This window comes from Rattus norvegicus, chromosome 15 (assembly GCF_021556685.1).
Source record: "Rattus norvegicus strain SHRSP/BbbUtx chromosome 15, alternate assembly SHRSP_T2T, whole genome shotgun sequence".
Lineage (NCBI taxonomy): Eukaryota > Metazoa > Chordata > Mammalia > Rodentia > Muridae > Rattus > Rattus norvegicus.
Genome location: NC_141548.1, coordinates 43,955,131 through 43,980,636, shown reverse-complemented (window position 1 = coordinate 43,980,636; position 25,506 = coordinate 43,955,131). Strand labels below are relative to the sequence as shown.

General features: G+C 48.0%; 1 protein-coding gene across 2 annotated transcripts; it reads right to left on the bottom strand.

Moving 5' to 3' along the window:
- Nucleotides 1-251: 251 nt before the first annotated feature.
- Nucleotides 252-20,077, bottom strand: Chrna2 (cholinergic receptor nicotinic alpha 2 subunit). 2 transcript variants are annotated; one of them, XM_087584865.1, is made up of 8 exons: nucleotides 19,807-20,077; nucleotides 18,114-18,260; nucleotides 10,925-11,067; nucleotides 9,836-9,987; nucleotides 9,395-9,439; nucleotides 6,820-6,929; nucleotides 3,418-4,447; nucleotides 252-2,272 (listed from the first exon to the last, which is right to left on the bottom strand). In XM_087584865.1, the coding sequence occupies exons 3-8, from the start codon at nucleotides 10,995-10,997 to the stop codon at nucleotides 2,147-2,149; spliced, it is 1,536 nt and encodes a 511-aa protein (XP_087440991.1). In that variant the 5' UTR covers nucleotides 10,998-11,067; nucleotides 18,114-18,260; nucleotides 19,807-20,077; the 3' UTR covers nucleotides 252-2,146.
- Nucleotides 20,078-25,506: the final 5,429 nt, after the last annotated feature.

The following is a 25,506-nucleotide window of genomic DNA, read 5'->3' as shown; positions in this document are numbered from 1 at the left end:
AATCAGCTACAGGCTGTCCAGTACACAACAGGAGCCGACTGATGCCGATGAGAAATGTGTGGTGGCCTCATGCCCTTCGCCCCATGTGGGCAGTGGTGACACCTCATCTAAAGGCAGCTCTCCAGGAAGACACTGAGTAGTTCCCTCTGTAGGGCATTCCACTCTTGACTGTCCTTGAGCCTCCTAGGCTCTGGAGGGGACTAGAAGATGCCAGTGACAGCTGAGGTGGCTGGCATGAAGGCATGACACTCTTGACAGTAGCCATTTCAGTTTTATTTTGACATTTCACTCACATGCAAGGGGGTGGGAGGTGTAGATAATCCAGCAAGCATCTCCCCATCAGGAAATTATGTCTTGGGGCTTGGAATACAGAGGGGAGGTGCAGACTGCATTCAGTGGAGAAAGGGGAAGCCCAGGGGGAGCTGAAACTGAGTAGGGTCTTATGAGAACTGGTAGCAAGGAGCCTGGGTAAGGCCTCTGGCAAGCAGGTCCCCTAGGTCTGTCAAGATGCTGTGTATGGGGTTCAGAAGGACAGCACCCTAAAACAGAGAACAAACTTGCCCTACTTTGCTTCCTACCTTGGTCTCTATATGCATTCATGACCCTGAATCCCATTGCTGTTAGCCTCTGGGGTCTAATTCCTTAGGGACTGGAGAATGTTCTAAAAGGCCCAATTCCCTGGGCTCCTATGCAGTGAAGGGTCATGGAATATCACAAGTACAAGAACAAGCTGCACAAAGCAGTTCACAGCAGGTTAGCCACCTGATGGGGTCCCTGGAAGGCTGGGGAAGAAACCTCCCCCAAAGCTTTAGTATTGTGTAGCACTTCTGGAGCCTAAAGCAACCTGGTCGATTTCTTTCTGCTACTCAGGATGAAAGGTCCAGGTTCTGAGCTCTCTCACCCTGCACGGGGCTGAGTGAGAATAATAAAAGCAGAGACCCTGACCTGAAGGAGTACACAGTTGAAAGAGCTTGAAGCAAAGTTCTCAGTTCTGTGCAAGGCATGCTGACAGAGCAAGGAACTGGGGACCAGGGCCTGTGGATAGCAAGAAGGATGCCAACATTGGAGACTGCCTTCTTACTTTGTCCGCTTGGTGATTTGAAGGTGGCCCTGACCCCTGACAGCAATTGCTGTACCTCTTTTTCTGTAGCATAGACAAGGAGACATGATGCTGAGGGGAACTTGGAGGCTCTAAGGTGCCTTTGGATGAATAATGGCCCAGTCCCTTGTACCCAATGCTGCTGTTCTTCTGCCCCAAGCATCCACCATGGCATCTGGATCAGTGGTTCTCAACCTTCCTAATGCTATGACCCTTTACAGCTCCTCATCTTGTGGTGACCCCAACCATAAAACTATTTTCATTTCTACCATGTAACAGTAATTTTGATACTGTTATGAACTGTAATATAAACATCTGACATGCAGTATATCTGATATGTGACCCCAGTAAAAAGAGTTGTTCCCCTTCCAGAAGGGTTGCAACCCATGACATGGGTTGAGAACGACTGTTCTAGAACTTTCTTTGTGCCCCACTTCCACTGGAAGTAGCCCTATTCCTCTGATATTTCCCACAAAGCACATAAAGACAGGTTCAGAGCAGACTCTGAGCTTCTTCCTAGGCCTGGATTAAAAATACCCCAACCTTCCTCCCAGCCTCCCCACTCCAGTTGGCTATCCTCTGTGACACTTCTGAATTCACAGTGTTATGCAGAACTCTTCCACACGAGGCACCTTCCCCCATGCCACCCCCATTGTCCCCTGGTGCCCATCTTTGGACCAGTGTTCTATTTCCCTTGGCCCTGGTCTGACTCCTCCATCCCTTTGTTTGACCCTGTTGCTCTGTCAGGAATATCTTGTTCTTCCCCCCATGTCACCACCATGTTGTCACCTTCCGCAGAGCAGACTTCACCCCTTCTAGTTCCTCAGCATCCCTGAATAGATGTCTTGTTGAGTGGTCTCAGTGCTTGTCACAACAATGGTACCATAAACAATGAGGATATGGAGTCCAGGTTAGGTCAAGAGCCTCGTAGAAACATCGCGGGCAGATGGTATTAAGTCAAAAGAGTATTCTAGAGATGGCTCCATTCACAGAAGACTAGAAGATAGTTACGAAGGCCACCTTGGAGCCAACATGAAGGACATGAAGTTAGATCATTCCAGCCAGGAATGGAGGAAGGAAGAGTCCGATGGTCCCCAGGAAGCAGACGATAATGAACAGCCAGAGGAATATCCGGTCTACCACCATGGCCACATACTTCCAGTCTTCCTTCACCTGAAGTTAGAAATGAGCTAACAGTGATAAGAGCCAGGCTTTGGGAAGAGGAACTATTCCTCCACATCCAGCCCCACTGAAGGCAGCAGTCACCAGACTACAGAAGGCTTGTGAAGCCAAGGTTATCCCACACATAGAGATGGATGGAGTGAGAAACAGGCTTAACTCAGGACTGATGCATCCCTGGGAATCCCATTGTGTCTTTCCCTATTTCCACATACTGCCGGGTTCAGGAGTCCAGAGGGACATGAGGAGACGCTAGGACTACCAAGAGGGCATGGGCCTTCAAAATCAGGAAAATCTAACTGTAGCTCACAGCAGTCAGATAGCTGCCCAATAATGTGCTGTCCCATGCTACCTACCCACACACCTGAAGGGGGCAGAAAGAGGCAGGTTGTAGCCCAGGGCAAGTCAATGTGGAAGAGCTGGGCTTTGCATTTCTTCAGCTCATAGGCCAACCCAGAAGATTTAAATTCTTAGTCATTTCCAAATTAATGATCAATGTTCTTATCTACTCAGTAAGACCATCCCACAATAACCACAGACCTTTCACTCCTTTGGTTGGTAAGGGGACGATCAGGTTCTGAACACTAAGTACTTGCTATGTGCACTGGGGAGGGGAGCCCACCCTGATTCAGTTGATAATCTGCAGGGCTTGCAAGTGAATAGGGAAAGTCACAGAATGCCCAGAGCCCAGATGGAGGAGACCCTCTACCACAGGGTAATGTAGAGGGCCAGCGATGCACAAAGTTGATACATTTGTACCTGGATTTCTGTCCTTGCGCAGAGCAATCTCTCTATCTACCTCCCCTTCCCCCACCTTCCCATAGAAAAGCTTCTCAGCAAAAGCCAAAGCAGATGGAGAATAGTATCTGAGCTCCCCAATTTCTGCTCATCCTCTCCTACTTAAGTTGAACAGAGTGGGATAGACCCTGTGGTATGCTGCCATCGGCCAGGAAGTTACCAAAGAACTTCTAGCTAGTGTTTCTCTCTCATGATTGAGTCCAGATTCCTTGGACATGACTGAGGGAAACTGATCCTTACAAGAAGAGAAGGAGTTACCCAAGGGGATACTCTGGGCTGGGCTGGGATTTTTCCCTGATAAATTGGCAGGATCACCCATGGAGGGGCCCTTCCCAACTCACCGAAGAGTCAGCATCCTCAGACCTCAGACGGTCAGCAATGTAGTGTACACCTTCTAGTGCTTTCTGTATTTGAGGTGACAGCAGAATCTCGCTAGCCTGGGATGGAGTCTTGGTCTCAGGCTCCATGGCTCTCAGATGCAGGCCGCCATGGCCATAGAGGACACCCATCGAAGAGTCTGGAAGGCCTGCACACACACATATGTTTTCATCTTCTTCTTCCTCCTCTTCCTCTGTCTCCTCCCTTTCTCCAGCATCCATGTTAGTCTCTAGCCAATGGTATGAGGGGCTGAGCTTCAGATCCGGGGAGCCATGGAGCTCCATAGGTGGCAGGGGCCGGTTCATCATCAGCCACCTGGGCACCCGGCCTAGCAGGGCTACCCTTACCCAGTTGGGCATGTTGTGGGTGCTGGGGGAGCGGTGGTGTACATTGAGCACGAAGACTGTGATAACGATAGAGAGGGTGACAAAGATCATGGTGAAGAGCAGGTACTCGCCGATGAGTGGGATGACCAGCGAGGTGGACGGGATGATCTCCGTGATGAGCAGCAGGAAGACAGTGAGAGATAGCAGCACCGAGATGCACAGCGTGATCTTCTCTCCACACTCGGAAGGCAGGTAGAACACGAGCACAGTGAGGCAGGAGATGAGCAGGCATGGGATGATGAGGTTGATGGTATAGAACAGCGGCAGCCGGCGGATCACAAAGTAGTAGGTGACATCGGGGTAGATCTCCGCGCAGCAGTCGTACTTCTTACTGTTATAGGTTCCGGTGGCATTGATAATGGCCCACTCGCCACTCTCCCAGTAGTCCTTCAGGTCCACTGTCCTCTCCATCTGCTCCAGATCGATCTTGGCCTTGTCATATGTCCAGGAGCCAAACTTCATCTTGCAGTTCTGCTGGTCGAAGGGGAAGAAGGTCACATCGATGCTGCAGGAGCTCTTGTAGATGGCTGGGGGCACCCAGTGCACAGTGCCCGTGAAGAAGAGGTGAGCCTTGGTCATGTGGGTCACCGCAAACTCCCCATCTGCACTGGGAAGAGGAGACAAGCTGGGGTCCTGCGTGCCTGCCTCCTCCATGAAGCAGGGCAACTGGGTAAACAAAGTCACTACTGACTAGCTAAGTAGGGCCGTCTGTGCAAGAGTGTGGATCTCTCCTGCAGACAGATGTATCTGTTGTATCCTCAAATACCATTGTTTTAATTGCAAAAGTAAATTTTTTAAATAAACTAAAAAATCATTATTGCCATTTTGATGTTATAATTACGTATCTGACTGCAAAAAAACCTTATACCTTAATTTTACATATTTTTTCTTTTTTTTTTTTTTTTTTTTTTTTTTTTTTGGAGCTGGGGACCGAACCCAGGGCCTTGCGCTTGCTAGGCAAGTGCTCTACCACTGAGCTAAATCCCCAACCTCTAATTTTACATATTTTAAATCATGAAACATTTATAATCTGATCCTCTGGTTTCATCCATTTAGTATGGTGAAGTTTTTGTGGGTTTTGTTGTTGTTTTATGAGATAGGTCTTACTATGTAGCCCTACCTGGCCCCCAACTTGCTGGCTGTATTTGAATTTGTAATCCTCCTGCCTCAATATCTTGAATTCTGGTATAACTGGTATACTTTACCATACCTGAGTAGAGTAACATCTTCTGAGTGTTTTGATTTCCCCTTTGATACTATGGGAACTCAGCTCCAGAAGGGGAAGATCCTAGATTTTGTATCCAGATCTTCTTTTCCTTTCCAGAAGAGACTAACACTTTGGCTGCAGAGGAAACGCCCTGTAGCTAGTTAGCATAGTACTGGGGGCCAGTTTCATCTACCAGGGCCTGTACCTGAGGGATGTAAGATGTGGTCCCTGCCCTTGGGGAGCTACATGGAAATGAGATGAATTCACATGACATCATCATGCAACTGGGCATTTTGGAATGCTTCTGAGACCAGGAGGGACCTCTGCTTGGGCTCAACAGGATTATTGTGAAAGCTTCCATTTAATTAGGCCTTGACCTGGGAGATGGAGACAAGGGCATAAAAACAGAGGACTCACAGGAACAAGGAAGAGACCGGCAGGCAGGACTTCAGAGAACTCTGAGTCCTCTTGTGGTAGAAATACAGTCTAGTCTTAAAACTCCACTTACATTCCTACATTCAACCAAACCTATAGTGATAATTTTGGTCATCTCACATAACTACCACTAGATGGCAACAGGCTCCCATTTGGGGAAAGAGACCATGTGATTGACCTTTTGCCTATTAACCTGGAGGAGGGTGTGCTCCACACACCCTTTAAATCCCTCCAGCAGTTTGGATTAACCTTTGTCCTGCCAGAAGAACTTGTTGCAATCAGACATCAGCAACCAGCTGTCTTATCGACAATCTTAAAACTCAGGCATGTCTGTTGCTGGGACTTTGTTTCTGATCTGTCAGACAGAAGCAGAAACTAGAAGGATCCTAGCTGCCTGCTCAGGGCACAGAGATGGAGCATGGGGGCTCGGGGACATATGACTCCTGCTGCAGCAAACAGCAGGTGTTTAAGGCTTAGACCACCAGGGGGTTGACTGTGCTATCCAAAACTATGTCACCCCTCCCCCTCCACCAAGAATCTTCCGTGACTATTCATACCTCAAGAAGGTAGCAGTGACCCCCCAGAGACACTGCCATCATTTAAGTATTAACACCTGGACTTCTCCGTGAAACCTTACCCAAGCCAAAAGGAAAGAATAAGTTTTAGTTTCTTTTATTAGAAATTGTGTGTGTGTGTGTGTGTGTGTGTGTGTGTGTGTGTGTTACAGGCACATGTCGGGAGGTGATGCCAATGCACATGAGTGTGTGATTGTGTGTATATATGGATGCATGTTTGTGTCCGTATGAAAGAGAGAAAAAGAAAGCGAGAGAGAGAGAGAGAGAGAGAGAGAGAGAGAGAGAGAGAGAGAGCGCAAGAGAGCACTTTGGCACACGCTCTGGTGAATATGTGTGTATATGTGTATGATGTGTGCACGTGTGTGGGGAGTGATTGTGCACATTTGAATGTGTATGGGCCTAAGGTTGCCATCAAGTGTCTTCCCTTGATCATCTTTATTTCTTGAGATAAGTTCTCAAGAATCTTAGTCTTGTCGTTTTGGCTAAACTGACTGGCCAGTGAGCTCCTAGGATCTCTTGTCTCCCCTACCTCCAGTGCTAACACACTCTCTCTCTCTCTCTCTCTCTCTCTCTCTCTCTCTCTCTCTCACACACACACACACACACACACACACACACACACACAGAGCGAGCACCTTTCCCAGCTTTTATGTGACTTCTGAGGATTCAAACTCAGATTTTCTTGCTTGCACAGCAAGAGTTCTTACTCACTGAGCGTCCTCCCCACCCCAAATCCACTTTAATTAATAAATGGTTTCTTACTTGTTGTAGAGGACAATGTCTGGGATCCAGATCATCTCTGAAGGGACGCGCAGGGAGGTGACATTGCCAAACTCAGCCGGGTCCCAGCGCAGCTTGTAGTCATTCCATTCCTGCTTAGGGGAGTGGTCATATCAGGGCGGGGCCTCGCTGGGGACCTCAAGGTGATCTGAAATGAGCTGTGGGACTCATAGGACCCCTGAGTCCCTCTCCTAGCCCCACAGAATCCAAAGAGTCTGTGATGCCAGGAAAAGGCTCTGGCATGGGACTCAGGCAAACCATTTCTGATAATCAGTTTTGCTCTTGTCAGGAGGGGCTGGAAATCCCAGGATGCCCGCACCAGCACACTTGTCCCTCTAGCTGTACCTCTGGCCCTTGTTCCGAAGCTTCCTACCTTCTGAGTCTGCTCTTTAGTCATTCATTCTCCATGCAGGGCCTGCCAGAGTTAACCAATGAAGCCGGGACCTTCAAACTATGCTCTGGAGACGTCCCAGTCCAGGCGTCCCAGCAGGAAGAAAATATTCTAGGTCCCAACTATGCTTCCACCAGAACAGGTCCAAGTGGGTTTTAAAACCAGATTTTGTTTGTTTTGATAGTATTTATTTATTTGTTTAATGGGGTTTTGTATAACACCAGCTGACCTTAAATGTTTGCTCCTTAGCCCCTACTCCCAACCTCTGGAATTGAGTTCATGAGCCCCCATGCCCAGTTTATGAGGTGCTGGGGAATCGAACTCAGGCAAGCACTATATGAACCTGAGCTTTACCCTTTAGTCTCCAATACAGAGCTCTTTTTCTCTCTCTAGTCCACCTTTCAGGATTTCAGGTTTATACAACATTTGGAGACACACCAGATGTGGGCATCTGAATGTCATAGGCCTAAGACAGACGAGTCATCCCCTTCATGGATGAGGAGAATGGGGCTCCCGGAGGGTTAATAACTTCTCCAGCACCTCAGGCCAGTCCCGGGCAGCATCAGAAGGCCTAGCTCCACCATAATGCTCTTTCCTCTCCTCCTCCACAAGCCATGGCATGAGTGACCAGGACTATTGTGGTGATCTAGAATCTAGGTCTGCCACCCCACCCCCGCCATGACATGACCGCATGCCTTTCAAAGCTTCCTCTTCACTCTGGTTCCCATTGATTCATCCATAGAGATGAGGCTCAGAACCTCCAATGACTCCAGAGTGAACAATGTCAGAAGTGATTGGCTCAGAGCAGCCCCTGACCCAAGCAGCTAATTTAGATGTAGCAATCACACATCAGGGGTTGTGTGTAAGAGAGCCACAGTGAGCAAGGGACCTATTTGGATTGCTCTGAAATGTCATCATCTTGGTCTTTGTGAGTTTCTGTCTGCTAGCCTCTTAGTCAGGACCAGTTGGGTATCCAAGGGGCCAGAGTAGGAAGCTGAGAGCAGTGGCTAGCTTCCCTCTTGCCGTTCTCCTGGTGTCTCCACTTTAAGGCTTGGGGTTATCTGGGCTGATAGGATGGGTAAGGTCAGATTCTAGCTCTACTTAAACCTTAGTCCCTGAGCTTCCCAACAGGGGCCCATCCCAGAGCTCCACACACTCTACAGCTCTCCTTCCATGGAGAGATGGTATTCTTGTCTCTTCCTACTTCAGATCCTTTATTGCCTGAGCCTGTAGGATAAAGGGTGGAGGATGGACCACCATAGGTCCATGAATGACTATCAGCTTCTACTTTTTGTCTCTTGGGACCCTCAGTTGGGGAGATTTGAACCACCAAGTGAGAATCCATCAAATCTCCTGCCAGAGAGACCCTAGGGAAGGAACCTAAGAGCATGCCTGGAGGATCGCAGCCTTTCAGAATCTTCCAGAGCTTTCCAAATACCCATGTAAAAGACAGACATGTAAGGCAGTGGTTCTCAACCTTCCTAATGCTGTAGTTCCTTGATACAGTTCCTCATGTTGTGGCGACCCTCAACCATAAAATTATTCCCTTGCTATTTCACAACTGTAATTTTGCCACTGGTATGGGTATAATGTAAATATTTTTGGAGATAGAGGTTTGCCAATGGGCCATGACCCACAGCTTGAGAACTGCTGATGTATGTAAGGGAAGCCATTTTAGACAGCAGCAGACTAACCATAGCTGGCCAGGTACCACCAAGTACCTTAGTCACCATTTGAAGCAGAGAAAGCCACCTGACCACCAGGTCACAGATGCATACAGTGTGGTAAACGGGTCATTGCTCTACGCCTGTGAGCTCCTGGGTTGTTTGTCAGAGAGCACAGACTCTAAGCCACACAGAGAAGGAGCTGGGTACACCCAGTGCGCCCTTGTCCTGTGATGAAGGGGTGCTGATTCAGTGAGCTGTTCTATAAACGTGGGACTATGAGGTGCTTGCTTCCAGAAAGGTGTCCCTTGGTGCTGTGGGTGAAAACAACAGTTGAGTAAGAGAACCAGCCCCGGGGAGAGCAGTCAGCAGTACTGCAGCTGCTTCACACCTTAGGCGACTACTGATCAGGACCCATGAATTTAGCATCTTGCTGCTCGATAATGAGGGTCCTAGAAGGGACTGGGGCAGTGTCTACCAGCTCCTACTAGGAAAAGTTTACCTGCTTTAGCCAGACATTGGTGGTCATCATTTGATTCTTCTCATCCTGTTGTAGCAGAGAAAGTAAAAACTGTTGGGGTGACTGATGAACCAGCCCAGAAGACAGAGTGTATAGGAAATACTTTGGGGATCTATTCACAGCACACCCAAGCCCAGCTGCCCCTCCTGTCACCAGCACTCAGATTCCTTAGGGTCACTTGGATCACAGAGGAGGGGGGTTGAACATGTGTTTCAGAAAGCTGTCTTTTGACAACTTATACTCAAGGTGTGGGAATGAAGGCACCTTGGCAAACTAATGAGGTAGGTAGCTGCATGCTGTGACCAGGGTGGGCTTTGAGGGCTGGTGGGAGAAGGGCTTAGTTGAATCCAGGGAGGACCAAGGGAAGGATCTGTGGGCTGGGGGTGCTGATCAAGAGAACACAGCATGAAAGTTCAGGCCCACCACATCTATGAGCTGAGCAATGGATAATCCAAAGCGCACGATGACCACATCAGAAGTGTTGGGCACTGGCCGTGCCCAGCGATTGTAGCCTCCAAACAGGTGTTTGAACAGGCGGTCCTCAGCATGGGTGTGTGAGCCTTGCTGGGTCAACACTGTGGGATACAGACAGAAAAGGGAAAAAAAGAGTCTGCGTTCAACATCGTGTGGCCTCAGTACAGGGATGTACGTAGGAAGCCCATCTCAAACCTCATTGAGGATTCCATAGATCAATGAAGATCGGTGCTTAACCAATATGCCACTCTGTTTACATAATAACACACAGGGCAAACAGCAAACACTCCTGGTGTTTTCCTGATTTTAAAGTCAGGGAATGAGGGTTGCCACAGCTGAGCTTTCTTGCTCAGACCTAGAAACCAGTCTCAGCCAGAACCAGAGAGCCTCGAGCAGTATAGGGTGGGGATGGGAGATGGCTAAGAGAGGCTTCACCCACTGCTATGAACCTGGCTGATAGTGAGGTTTTTTTCCCCCTTTCCACCCACGAGAACATCTCCCACGCAGGGTCCCACCCTGAGTTCTTAAATCACCAGCTGTGACCAGTTCTCTTCAGCTGTGCAAAGCTCTGCAAAACTGTCTGCTGGAATTTATCATGTCCTTTCCATTGTGCTTTGCATAATAGCTTCTTCACTCAGAGGCCCTGCTGTCTGAGCAGGCAAAGAACAACCTTAAAAAAAAAAAAACCCAGAAAATCCCAGCAACCATTGGGATAGAAGATACTGCAATGACCATAGCTACTGTGTACCCACCTATCTGCCCTCACCTGTGTGCTGTGTGTAAGCTTCCTTCATCCCCACAGTAAGCTTGAGTGGTCTAGGATGCTGTTTGCATTTGGAGATCAGGAATACTAAAACTTGGGACTTTCAAAGGCAACAAAGCTGCTAATACTAGAGTTGAAACATCCTCTCATCTTCACCCTGTGGTGCTGGCACACAGCCAATGACCTTAAGTGTCCCAGGTACTCTTGAAAATGAAGTGAGCTGGCCTTCAGGAGAGTCCATTATGTGGCCTGTGGTAGTAGTGGTACCCACTCACCTGCTGGCACCAGAAGGAGACACCAGAGATAAAGATGTGTCCAGAACTGGAGAGCAGAATGGGAAAGGGTCATGGCTTCAGAGGGTCCTGGTTTCCCTTGGACTACCAAGAGCTGGCTTCTTTGAGGCACTGTCTCTCTGCAACTGAATAAGCAAGGAGAGGACACTTAGGGTCAAGCAATGTGGCATGCAGTGTGTTTGTCTTTCACACTCCATAATGGTTTGGACACTGAGCCAATGGCTGTCAATGGGCCTGCCTAGCTTAGGGGGCCCCTTGGCTGCTCAGCTTTATGGAGACAGACTTCTCCTTTTTTCCAGAGCCACTGGATTGTTAGTTACTTAACTAACAAGCTGACATGACTGACCTTCACAGAGTGATAGCCTTCCTGCCACAGTAGCCTCAACTCTTCATCTATAAAGTACGGCTAACTGCATTGGACAAGGTGGTCAGCAGAAGGATTTGGCTACTAGTGACAATGACCCAAAGATGCAGGTAACCAAATGTGATTGGTGTTGAGCAATGGAGTGATGGGCAGTGTATATAAACAGTGGGGTTCAGTGAAGGAATCAAGCACTAACAACGCTTGCGATTGATGGGGTGAACTTCTAAAACAAGCTATGTGAGAGAGGCCAGCCACATACTGCAAGAGTCCGTTGACAGATGACCTCTGGAACTTGCTGGCCACTCAGCCAAACCTAGTCATTTGAGCCCTAGACCCAGTGAGAGGTCCTGTCTCAAAAGTAAAGATAACACCTAATGAACATCTGAGACTGTGGCCCCTGAATATATGTGCACACACATGCACCCACACACACATGCACCTGCACACACACACACACACACACACACACACACACAGTTCATGTATACAAATGTCCATGTATGGTACCCTGTGTACATAGACTCGAGATAGAACACTGGCTCTTAGCATAGACATCATGTTCCTTTTGACAGTAATGAGAATGTTCTGAGATGTTTTAGAATGGTGATAGGCGCACAGCATTTCTAAGGCCCTAAATGCCACTCATAGCTAAATATTGTGTGTTCTTAATCATGGCTTCACAAATATTTGTGAGAAGATGCTTTGAACACAGAAGTGGCCACATCCAGGCAGGAATCAGAATCACCATTGCTACCAATGCAGCTGTGAAGCTTCTTTTCTATGATCCTCGTCCTTTGGTCTATCCTGTCCTGTCCCAAATGACCAGCCGAGAGTCTAGAGCCACCAGCGGCTGCTGTCTCTCCTCCAAACTGTCACTGTTCTGCACTGTGCTCCTTACCCCATCCAGTCTGCAAACGTGGCTTTGAGTCCGGGCCATGTCATTAACAGCACACGAGAATTCAGCTTATCTATAGGGTTACTATGACCTCCCAGAACGGGTACATAGTCCAGTGGAGTCATAGGCGTCTGTGTGTGAGCTCCAGAACACTAAAGAGGGGGGCCAGGCACCAGGCTGCTATGTGGAGGTCAGTGCACTGTGACCCAGTGGGAACACACAGTGACTTGTCTGTGCCAAGTAGAGAAAGAGTAAATGGGGTAACACGTCAACATGCTTCAATTTATGGGTCATATTTACTACTATAATTCACAGCTCCAGGGTGTATTTAGGGGAAACCAAGAGATTTCAATTCAGAGACTCATGAAATTTTAAGATTTTCAGCCATAGCCCCCCACAACCCCTCACCATCCAGCCAGATCTTGCATGCACATTCTCCTCTGGTGTCTAGCAATATATACAGAGCGAGACCACCCAGTCCCAACTGATACATTTACAGTGGAACTCCTGCACCTGAACTAAGGCTTGGGAATCGCTTGACAGGAAGTGGGAAGATCCACAGCCAGAGGAACAGAGAGTTTGCTGGGAGATTGTGTCTCCTAGAAATGTCAGAAGCTACACCCAAGTCTCATTTACATGAGCTGAGCAAGGATGAATGTTGTAGTCAGGGTTTCTATTCCTACACAAATATTATGACCAAAAAACAAGTTGGGGAGGAAAGGGTTTATTCAGCTTACACTTCCACATTGCTGTTCATCACCAAAGGAAGTCAGGACTGGAACTCAAGCAGGTCAGGAAGCAGGAGCTGATGCAGAGGCCATGGAGGGATGCTGCTTACTGGCTTGCTTCCCCTGGCTTGCTCAGCTTGCTCTCTTACAGAACCCAGAACTACCAGCCCAGGGATGGCACCACCCACCATGGGCTGGGTCCTCCCTCCTTGACCACTAATTGAGAAAATGCCTTACAGCTGGGTCTCATGAGGGTATTTCCTCAAGGGAGGCTCCTTTCTTGAGGTAACTCCAGCTTCTGTCAAGTTGATACACAAAACCAGGCAGTACAATGACAATGGTAGATATGCAAACATGGAAGGGAAGCTCTCCAGCACAAAGAACTCCTGTCAGCTAAGGAAGGCTGAGAGCTGAAGAAATGGCCTTCCTCAAGAGAAAGCACACCAATTAGTTCTCTAGTACCAAATGCTCATCCTGGGAACATACATAAAAGTATCATTATATACAGCTTAGGAAGGTTATATTTATGTATATAGGAATATATTATATATTTTATTTAATATATAATATATATGGATAATCTTTAAAAAGATGCCAGGAATTTGATAAAGAACAAGGGGGGATGGATGTGCATGGGAGGGTCTGAGGTGTGTTTGTGACGGGGGGTGGGGGAGAAAGCAGAAACTATGTAATTACGCTATAGTCTCAAAACGTCTTTTTTAAAATTTGAGATTTTCATTCATCGCCTGTTCTCTTGGAGGACTATCACCCTGGCCACCTTTGTACCTGTGTACACCTACACGCAGCCTGGCTGCACCTTTCTCTGCCTTGCCTTGGTTCTTACAGAGGTGACTGCTTTGTCCTGATCCCTCCCCACATGTCCCAGGGAACTGTTTAAAAAGCTAGTGATTTCCAAGAGGTGTCAGCTCCGGAAGGGTCTTCCAGAACAGCGCCCCCTATAGGGGGGTAACAGGAAGACCTGCCTTGGGAGTCAGCCTTCATTGTTGGCACCATGCTCAGCTGCCTCTGGAGAAGCCGCAGCCTCGTGTTGGGCCTGCTTCCCTAACCCCAACTCCTTCACGTCTACGGAAAACAATCAGGGTCAGCATGTTCTTTTATTTTTCTTCTGTGTGCCTGCAGTCACCTGTTGTCTCTAGGGCCTAGATTAGTGGCACTTTTAACTTTTTAAATGAAATTTATTGGTTATTTATGAATTTCACATCATGCACCCCAATCCCACTCATTTCTCTATCCTTCCATACCTGCCTTCCACCCTGGCAACCTCGCCCCACCACAAAAGAAAAGAAAAAAGAAAAAGAAAAAATCTCATTGTGGAAGCTGCACTGTGTCAAAGGGTGTCCCACAGCGTACCCTTTTGTCCACACTTGTTTGCCCGCAAATGTACATTGCAATGAGTCATTGATCTGGTCCAAGGTCTCTGGCTGCTGCTACCCTAGCAATACTGGATCCTCACTGGGACTCCTCTTGAATATCCTGTTGTTGCCCTGTGTCATGGAGATCCTGTAGTATTGGATCTGTAGGACCCCTTCGCATGCTCTAGTGGTTCATGGATGAGGTAGCTATTGGGGTGGGCTAAGTCACAGCCCTGGATCTGGGCCTGAGAGGTATCTGAGCTGGTCAGTCTGCAGCACCAGGTTTTCTATCCCTGCCTGGCCTAGGTCACCAATGCCTCCACCAGCAGGGGGCAGAGCCAGCTCTCCCACTCTCATGACATCAAGGCGGCTCACCGGCCATCTCCACAACCAGTGCCAGCTCTGCTTTGCTACCCAAGGGAGGTGAAGGGCCCGCTCTCCCAAATGTTGCAGCTGGTGAGGGACAGGGACAGTTCTTCCCCTCTAATGGCCTCAGAGCCAGCTCTCCTGCCTGCCATAGGAAGCAAGGCAGAGGGGAAGGCATCCCTCCCTCGCCCAGAGGCTTTTAAAAACTTTTTGACACTTTTCTACATCTCTACATTTTCTAAATTCCCTACCATAAGCATAATATTGAAAAGTCTTTTTAGTATGCAACGACATCCACCGTGTGTTTTATGTGTCCTCCTCCAGCCTCACAGGTGCGGCTTCACTCCAAATTCACATGGCACTCGGATTCCAGTCTGCCATCTGAGTGGATATAAGCAATCAGAGGGAATTGTGTGATGGGAGGAATAACCTATGTCCCGAGAGACACAATAAAGAAAGCATTGTCAGTGCTGTCAGTGGAGACTACAGAGCCTTACAAAGGGAGACCCTGACGAGAATGAACCTTGAGCACGCTATGCTAGTTGGAATAAGATAGACACAAAAGGACAAACATTGTGTGACTCCCATTCTAGGAAGAGGCACCTGGAGTCATCAAATTTCCAGAGACAGAACTTAGAGTCGGATGGGGATGAGGAGGTATTATTTAAAGTGTTGAGTGTCTACTCAGGAGGACGCCATGGTTCTGGAGTCTGAGATGGTGGCGGGACACCATGTTGCTGTGCTTGCTGGCTGTAGGCTGAGGGCCTGGAACATGGCACTACCTGTATTTTTATCACAATAGTAATAATATACCAGAGTCCATCTGTAATCTCACTGGATTTAACACATCTGAACTCTCGTATGCCACCAAAACTGGGGCAAAGGGGGCAGAAGTTCCAAGAGGAGCAGAGTCCTGCTGAGAACACCCTCCTTAGGATGAGGACTCAGAAGCCCTGTTGTAAACTTGCTTCTTGAAATAAAGACCATGTTCCTTACTCACCCCGAGTCTCCTGCAAAAAGTGTCTAGGCAGAACGAGCCTATGGGGAAGACCAAGGCTTGGCAAAGGAGCTGTCATAATCTCATTACTAATTTATGTGTAATTTGTGTGTGTGTGTGTGTGTGTGTGTGTGTGTGTGCGTGTGTGTGTGTGTGTGTGAAATGTGGAGGCCCCAAGTCGAAACTGGTGTCTTCCTCAATCAATCCCCACTTTATTTATAGAGGCAAGGTCTCTCACTGTACCTGAAGCTCGACAAATCCAGTTGGTCTAATTATCCAGCTTGCCCTTGGTGACCCCATATCTCTGCCTCTGACCTGTGGGATTATAAGCAGCCCCCACACCTGCCCCGCTTTTACCTGCTTTCTGAACTCCAGTGCGCACACTTGTGGGCCAAGCTCTTTATCCATCAACCCACCTCCCCAGATCCCCGTTACCTATTCTTTATTCTTTCCTTTCCCCTACCCCACCCTTCAAGGCCAACAATGTGTTCGGTAAGTAACAGATGGAGATTGAAGTCACTTGGATGACAATTATGCACATAAAATAATAGATAATTGAAAAAATCAAAAACCTCAGTTCCTTAGATCCAGCAAGAAGACACACTGTTTTGTTCTTATGCTGGGAAACAGGCTGGGTAAGAATCATTCCAGGCTCTGTCTCATGTTAACATGGCTTCCCAAGAACAATTCCGATTACTATCCCTCAGGTTTACACAGAACTTTGGTACCCTGGTGATCCAACATGAGGACTTACATCGCCCCTGGGAGGACCTAGAGGGAAAGAACTATCTCCTGTGTGTAGTGCTGCTTGGAGAAGCTGACAAATCTATCTAGTTCATAGAGCATAGAAATGACAAATCTGGGTCAAACTCAAGCCCCTGCTTCTAAATTTTATGATGGTAGCATTGTCAACCACATGGGTGACTGTGCAGGAGCTCACTCAGCCAGTACACGGCAGCATTTTAGAAACACAGACGCTGGCCATTATTGCCGAGCCACTGTCAAGACTGGGGTCTGTGAGAGACAAGGTGTTCATCAACCCAAGCTGGCTCATGGGTCCAAAGTTCTAGAACGTTCCTCTGCATGCAGGCCACTGACTCCTCCTTTTAACTGATACCATGGCTGCAGATTCCAAGGTTACGGTCTGAGTGTTATCACAAGGATTAACTCCCTCTTATTAACGACGGCAGGGATGCAGGCACGCTGAAGTTGTGTTGTTTAGAGATCCAGGAAAAGATGTCTGTTAAGGGCTGTCTAGAGCAATGTGCAAATGAGATGCCATTGGCTCCAGAGGCTGTGTTTGAGTTGTCTCCAACCTTTTGTAATTAGCCTACTGTGATCATTTCATTAATTTGTCACCGGAAACTCAAGAAGAAATTGTTCCACGTAATCAGCAGTAATTAGAGTAACCTTCCACCACTAGTTACAAAGATTTAAAGTGAAAGGCTCTGGACTCTGAGTCCCAGCATCAGAGGATTAGCAGTTCTGGGATAAGAATGCTGGTGGAGTGATGCCATTATTTGTTAAGACTGGGTAAATGAGATCTATACAAACAAACACACAAACAAAAACTATTCCACATGTAAAGGGCTCATGTGTAAACGTTCCCACTAGAGTGATGCTCACCAGGGTCCAGCACACCCACACAGCTCCAGCACGTATTATGACCTTGCTTATCTACCTAGATGCGAATCCCCTGAAACTGGTACAACTCAGACCCTCTACCCTGTCCACCCTCCTACTGCAGCTGCTCCTTAGCTGCTTACTTATCAGACACACTCTACCCTTTCTTGAAGCACTGCCTCTTGCCCCCAGAAACCCCTCATGCCACAGCACCCCACAGACAACCCCAGTTCTCCACCAAAGAGACCCCCTTGTTAGAGGAAATGAAGCCAATGCCAGTTCTTCATCTTTCTAAGTAACACTCACTAACATGCTCCAGGGATGGGGCGCTCACACTTTGCTTCCATGGCTACTCTGCTCACTGCCTTGCTCACCACAGGAGAGTAACCTCTCAAGGTCGGGTGCCATCTTGAAGGGGAGGCAGTACTTTGTCTAACTCCAACCTCGATCCACACAAGCCATGGAGGACTTGCTAACTTTCATGTCAGTAAAGCCCACCGCTGTCTGTTAGCCTAATTCATGTAAGTGTGTAGAATACTGAATGAAGGGATAAATGAACAAGAGGATGGGAGCTATTAGGACACAAAAGTGAACACTACTACAAGACAGAAGTCTCCACAGCCACTGGGACGTGGTGCTTTCACAACATTCTGAGCGGGTCCAGCAGAGTCAACCAGGAGCAAGTGACTTCCAGCATTCTGACAGGACCATTTCCTCAGTGCTCACAAGTTGCTAACTTCCTTCTGAGCTCACATCCAGTCTCCCCAGTGTGCTGAGCACCTCTTCCTAGTCTAAGCCTCAGGAACAAACAACTTGCTTACTTACTTGTCATAGAAGAAGACAGGCCCCTCAAGGGATGCAGAGAACCAACCGGCTGGAGACCTGGGGTGGCTGACGAGGGTCCCTCGGAAGCAGTGACAGGTGCAGAACAGAGCTCAGTTGCTTCAGCTCATGGTTGCCCAGACACAGAACCTGCAAGGTTTGGGAGGCACTGTTGGGATGAGGGATTCGGGCTAGCTTCCTGGAGATAGGTGATCCGAGTTCAACAGAATGCTCAGTTTTCCTGGTGCTGGTCAGCTCCAGGAGACATCTGAGGCTTCACGTAGGTGCCACTGAAGAGGCTATCTTGGAGAGCCACCAGCACCACAGGCTTCCGCAGACTGTGCTCTCATACTGTGCCTCTCTCTCTCTCTCTCTCTCTCTCTCTCTCTCTCTCTCTCTCTTCCCTCTCTCCCTCCCTCTCTGTCACACACACACACACACACACACACACACACACACACACACACACACACACACACACACTGGAAGGAGGAGGAGTCTACCACTATTCTTCCCTTTGTGCCCAGCACAGACAGATGCGGCTCTGGCTTCTGTTCAGCCAATTACTATGATGGCTTGCTCCCGGCTCTGAAGGACCGTAGGCTCCAGGGCTGTCACCTGGAGTGTCTCTGGATCCATGAACACACCCCAGATGAGGTCCTCTAGGATTGTAGGGTCTGTCATAACGATGTACAGTTGCCAGCAAAATGTGAGTGATCCGTGGAACACCCACCTGACAGCTGCCTCTGTCCTTCTCACCTGGAAGATCTCTGCCCCAACTCCAACCACTGTCTGAGGGTGCCAGGCTCTCCTGCCTGCTTTGGCTTCAGGGCTGTCTTCTTACCCTCCTTGCACATGACTTCAATTTCTACCTTCTAGAGATATCAGGTTGTCATGCTCTAAATCTACAAGCTGACCTCCGGTACCTTTACAGTTTGTGGATTATCACAGCCAGGTTCGTGCTGTTCGTGATCTCCATGGCACCACCCCGCACTTAGAGACCCCAGGCTTCCTCAGGCTCTGATCTCTTCTTCCTTACTGCCCTTTCCCCTCGGCCCCTTCCATTCCAGTAACTCCAAGCTCTGCCTCCCCATTGAGCTACTTACTCTCAAGGCTTTCTGACTTCCATGGACCAGGGCTGCTGCATTTTGATTTTCCAGTTCTGCTGGGGCATGGATTTATGACCTTAGGCAACTCTCAAAAGCTGTCTGTGCCTCAGTTTCCTCACAAGTGAAAGGAGGGTGTGAACGATGGTGACAACCCATAGGCTTTCCTTGAGGAGCCCGTGAGTTGGCATGGGCTCTGTGAACTGCTTCAGACGGCAAGTGTCTGCGATGTTTGTACAAACACAAACATCTGCATGCTCTATATTCATTGTTGCACATTCGAGTGCTAAAATGAGGAAACACACATCTTCTCATTGATCATGTAATTTATAATGTTACTATAACACTCTTGGCATATGCAAACATGAAGCTAGCTGCTTCTTCACCGGGAAACTGGGAGATGGGAAGGAAGAATCAGAGGAAGAAAAGAGGGAGAGATAGAGGGAGGAGAAAGGAGGAGGGAGGGGAAGGGAGGAGGGAAAATGTATCAGACTATATCTGTCAAGATGCTTGGCTATCAGCAATAGAAACAACTATCATTTAAGTAAAGCAGAAGATAAAGCCACTGGGCAGCTTGCAGCAGCACTTACAAAACTGGAGGGCCTGCTGGGAGGCCAGGTAGGCACAAAGGAGGTGTCAACTCCACTTCAGCCCAGAGCAGCCCTGTTGCCCGTGTTGTAGGTTCCTCCTGCAGAGCCAGGCACCAGAACTCAAGCATCACTGGTATTGCTATCTCAGCTGTCCCTGGAAATCAGCGCTTGCTGCTGCTGCTGCAATCAATTCTCCTCCCTCCCTGGTTATTCATGTCACTGGCTTCTCATACAAAGGTCAGGATAAACGCATCTGATTAACTCCAGTCTCAAGAACTAGATGTGAGGAAGGCAGAAGAGGCAGGAATCTGTGTTGTGCTCTCCTGGGTGGAAGGGGGGCTTTGTAGTTTCAACAGTGAGGGAGGATTCCTAAAATGTGTCAAAAGAATAAAATTCTGGGGGAGTCCCTTCACCCACAACCAGAGCTTTCCCTCTATTTGGAGACACACACAGCCTTCCACAGCGACAATCCTTTTTGTTCTGAAAACTCACACCCAGAATAAATTTGAAGTAAGTCTGGTCAGATACAGACATGGGAATGAGCGTCCTAAGAAAGCAGTTTGTGTTCACAGATCCTGGCACACAAGGGGCATAGCGCAGCACATCCAGAGCTGTCAGGAGGAAGGAGGTCTAAAGGGCAAAGCCCTTGATTAGAGCATCCCCTCCTCACCTCTCCCCTTGCCTGTTCTGGATAGCTTTAGGGTTTGAGTGGTGGGTGGGTGGTTGTTTTGTTTTATGGGACAGCATCTCACTATGTAGCCCTGGATAGTCTGAAACTCACAGAGATCTACCTGCTTCTGCCTCTGTCTCTGTCTCTGCCTCTGCCTCTGCCTCTGCCTCTGCCTCTGCCTCTGCCTCTGCCTCTGCCTCTGCCTCTGCCTCTGCCTCTGCCTCTGCCTCTGCCTCTGCCTCTGCCTCTGCCTCTGCCTCTGCCTCTGCCTCTGCCTCTGCCTCTGCCTCTGCCTCTGCCTCTGCCTCTGCCTCTGCGAGTGCTGGGGTTTAAAGTGTGGGTCAGGTTCCTAGACTGCTTTAACTGTTACCTTGACCCAACCTAGAATGATCTGGAACAAGAGTCTCATTTGAGAGATTATCTTTCACATGTGTGCATGTGTACATGCATGCATGAGTGAGTGAGTGTGTGTGTGTGTGTGTGTGTGTGTGTGTGTGTGTGTGTGTGTGTGTGTGGTTTTGATTGTTAATTGGTATAGAAGTGTCCACTTACTATAGGTAGCACCATATCTCAGGCAGGTGATGATCTGAATTGTGTAACAAGGCTAACAGTGTGAGTCTGACCCAGCTAGCAGCCAGCATCTTCTATGCTTCCTGTAGTGTTTCTTCGGCTGTGAAGTGAGTTCCGCAGTCCCAGAAGTAATAAAGAAAGTGATGAACTCCAACAAATATCCCTCAGACAAGCACAGGGAGCTCATTCTAACCTTGGGGGTACATGTTAGGAGACAGTAGCCCAGTGGCACCCATGGCACAAAGCAATGTGCTGCAGAATCCCCACTCAGGAGACACTACTCAATTAGGGTGAGTGAGGTTTTGTAGTTTCTTATAAGTCATTTATGCCTGTGAAGAACAGTCAGGCTGGCTGGGCTCAGATTTAAAAAGTTAGTGTGAGCTTCTGTGCAGGTCATTTCGTTATCCCATCTCAGCCATGCAGACCAGGGTCATCAGACCAGAGCCACAAAGACCAGAACCATACAACCCAGGGTCATCAGACCAGAGCCATGTGGACCAGAGTCATCAGACCAGAACCATGAAGACCAGGGCCATATAGACCAGGACCTGCACCGAATAAGAATTTAGTCTTGGCTGAATAAGCTCACAGCACTCCAAGGCTAGAAGTGTGGAATACCAGGGCCTTGTTTATGTAAATTCCAAATAGAGTACTGGCTTCTTTTTCTAGTGTGTTGTTGTTGGTTGGTTGGTTCATTTTTATCTATTAATGGCCCTCTTTCCACTCAGCTTTCACTCCCTCAGTGTTCTACACTGTCATGGGTGTGTCCTAATCCTAGTGATCCACGGACATGGGACTGACTTTATTCATGCTTTGAATGGAAAAAGAACTCATTCCAGGGTCCTCCATCAGCCGACTGGTGACTACAGTATGTCACATACTGAGAAATCTTCTATTAGACTTCTGTTACTGCAGTGAACTACCCGAAGAAGACGGCATATAAGAAAGGTTAATTTGGGCTCCAATCAGGCTGGTTGGCTTTGTTGCTTGGGAACCTGTGGTGATGGGAGCCTGTGCTGGAGGAAACTGCTCAGCTCATGATGTCTGAGAGACAAAGAGAGAAGCAGGAAGGGGCTGTGATTTAATATTCTTTCCAAGAGCACCCCCAGTGACCAAACTCCCTTCAACTAGGCTACACTTTTCAAAAGTTTCTACCACCTCTCCAGACCCTCCAGATTAGGCACCTCAGTACTAAAACATGGTCCTTGAAGTAACACTTACTCTTCACATTCCCTTAAGTTCAACCTTTGACATCCAAAGCACCTATCAAAGCCCAAGAGAACAAGATGCCTCCCAGCCTTGGAAGAGAAAGCCCCTCCAGGTGCTTTCTGTGTCAGCAGGAAGATAAGCAGATCATACACAGGGGATCCAGTCTTCCACTGCCTGCACAGGTTACTGCTGCCACATCTTCACAAAAACCGCCAAGGCACTCATGTGGAGGCCAGAGGACAATGTCCAGGAGTCTTTCCTAACATGTACGTCTCAGATATCAAATGCAGGTAGTTTGGTGACAGCAATCCCATTGATCAGCTGACCTGTCTCATCAGCCCCATATGTAGTTTATCAAACATACAGATGAATCCTAAAGCTTTAGAAAGTGCACTGTATTTTCCAAACACTAGCCAAACCTTCCAGGTCTGACAGACAGCACAAGAATCTATGTGACTGCAGACAGAAGCGAGCAGAATCTTGCAGATTTGGGGCACTATTTTGTGCCTCTTTAGAACCTGTCTGTTGGGCCAGGGATCTAATGATGGCGGGGTCTGGAGGCAGGAAGGCTTGGTGGGTGGGAAGGGGTCATGGGTAAGGCAAGATGGTTATGGGGTTTTCAGCTAAGGCTGACAGAGCAGCTTTCTGCGCCGTGTCATTCTTCATAGAAATCGTCCTAGTTCATGACAACTCATTTCTCCTCAACCAGAGCTGAAAACTCCACTAACGTAAGAAATGGGCAAATCATGAGATTGAAATGCGGTAGAAATGCAACCCTGGACTTCAGCATGTCAATCTCATTTACATGGTCTTTCACTACATTTCTTGAACCATTTCCCTTTCCATGTTAAAGGTTCTAGAGCCTGAAGCAGGGGCTTTGTGGTTTCTGATAGTTATAGAGGCAAGGATTGCTAGCCCCATAAGGAGGCAACTGAGAGGACATTTGTGTGCCCTGGAAGGTGCTGGGTTCAGCACATCAGAAGATCTAGCCTTGGACCTGAGCACAGGTTATCCTCATCGGTGGAAGTATGTTGCTTGGTGAGCCTGGGAGCCACTGGATTGTCAGTTACCTCAGTCAAACAGCAGGAGGAAAGATGCCCTGGCTGATAGCAATAGGGTTCCGGGGACCTGGCAAGAGAGAAGAGCTTTCATAGGCTTCTAAGAGAACAGAGGGGAAGCCAAATTAGACAAAAGAAAAAGCTGAATTTGTCAGCTGGTTGTGGTAGAATCTGATGATGTGATATTAATGTCTGTGTCTAGGGGCATCTGGGAGCCAAGGTGAAGATCTAGATGTTCATCTGCTTGTTCCTCCCACTCTCTAGGGGCACAGAGAGAGAAGAAACAGCAGAACACTAGAGCGAACCCCAGTGGAAATAGGTTCCTTAGGTAAGAGTCCCAAACCAGGCAATAAGAAATGGGGGGAGGGGTGTGAACAAGAGAGGGAGGGAGAGGAGGAAGGGCAAGGGCATGGTGAATTTTACTAATGATGGGCCTGAAGTTGCAGAGTGCACAGTGGATGCTGAAGATGCTGAGATGCTGTTGGGGGGATGGTTAGGAGTAAGAAGTGTCCTTACTGGCAATGACAGAATATATGTGTGGGCCCATAGCAGTTGCGGAATTGAACTCAGAAAATAAACAAAAGTAATAGCTACAGCCCAATCAGGATCACAGGACCAGTCCTATGACTGCTGGAGCCATGGGGTCTGTACCATCCCTACCCACACAGTAACTGATGAAGGTGACATTCAAGACCCTTCTCTCATGTCCTCCTTTGGCTCAGCAGCTCCCACGTGTACTCTGGGCTGATGCAACTGATCTGGTGAGCATAGCTTACAGGTCTTTACCCAGATTTACATCTGGCAGGGAATAGAGTTGATGGAATTTAATTCTGTTGTTCAAGCAGCTCTTCTATCGTAATTCATAGGTTTGTATCTAAGATAATCTGTCTTACAGTGTTCTTGTTTACAGGCTTGGAGTTTTCTTTCTGTCACATGAGCAGAAAGGAAATTGTTAAGGAGAAGCTTGGGGAAGATGTGAGAAGCCAGTTCAGAAACCCTACTCCCAGGGGCCGGAGACATAGCTTAGTGGATAAAGGCAACTGCCACCAAGCCTGATAACCAGAATTCAATCTCAAGGACCCATATGGTGGCAGACCTAGAAACCCCATAGCCAAAAATCACCACTGTAAGAGTGGGTCATGCCATGATACAGCTTCTACAAGGCTATTATTGCTGGGCCTCCCAGTACCATGTCCACTCAGGACTAGACTGTAGACACTCCTCTATTTAAGCCTCCATAGAAAAAACAAATGCTTCTACTCCCACCATCACTGGAAGAAAGTTCCAGCACATAACCCTCTTCCCCACCCGATTTCCTCAGATCATTCATTGCCATGACCAGTCTCAGGAAGAGACACCAGAGGCCATGCCATATGGCCAGTCTTGGGGCAGGTTTGCTTTGGGGAAGGTAGCACCTGTGGAGTCTACCACAAGAAAGCAGTGAGCAGAATGTGAGAACTATCCTAATAGAGAGAAGCTGCTTGAAGGAGTTGTGTGGCTCTGAATGACAGATGCCACTATATCATGCAGCTTTCCTATCTGTGGGTGACTACAAACATAGAGCAGCTGAAATAGTGACAGACATTTCATGTCTCAGTCCTCTAGAGGCAATTGGCCCCATTGGAAATACAACATACCATGAACTGAACTCACCAGTGGCTCTTTCTTTTGGTCTGCCGCCCTTACAGATGAGTCCCAGGTGCATGCAATAGTACATAATGCATAGTAAATACTTTAAAAATATTTGTTGAATGAACTAAAGGAATTTTCCGATAGAAATAGCACACCATCAACAGACTAAGCATTAAGCAGAACGGGAATTCAGTGCCTCTAAGAAGCAGCTTAAATTTGAGCTCAACTGAAACAGACACAGCCGAGAGAACACTCAATGTAAACTCCTCATCCAACCCTCACAGGGCAAAATAGCTTTTAAAATCAAGCTGGGGGCTGGAGAGATGCCTCAGTGGTTAAGATCACTGGCTATTCTCCCATCTGGGCTGGACTCCTTCAGCACCTACATGGAGGCTTATAGCCATCTATAACTTCAGTTGCAGGAGACTGAACACCCTATTTTGGTCTCCTCAGGCATTTCATGCACTTGGTGCACAGGTATACATACAAACCAACACACACACACACACACACACACACACACACACACACAAAATAAAATAAAAATAAATTAAAATCAAG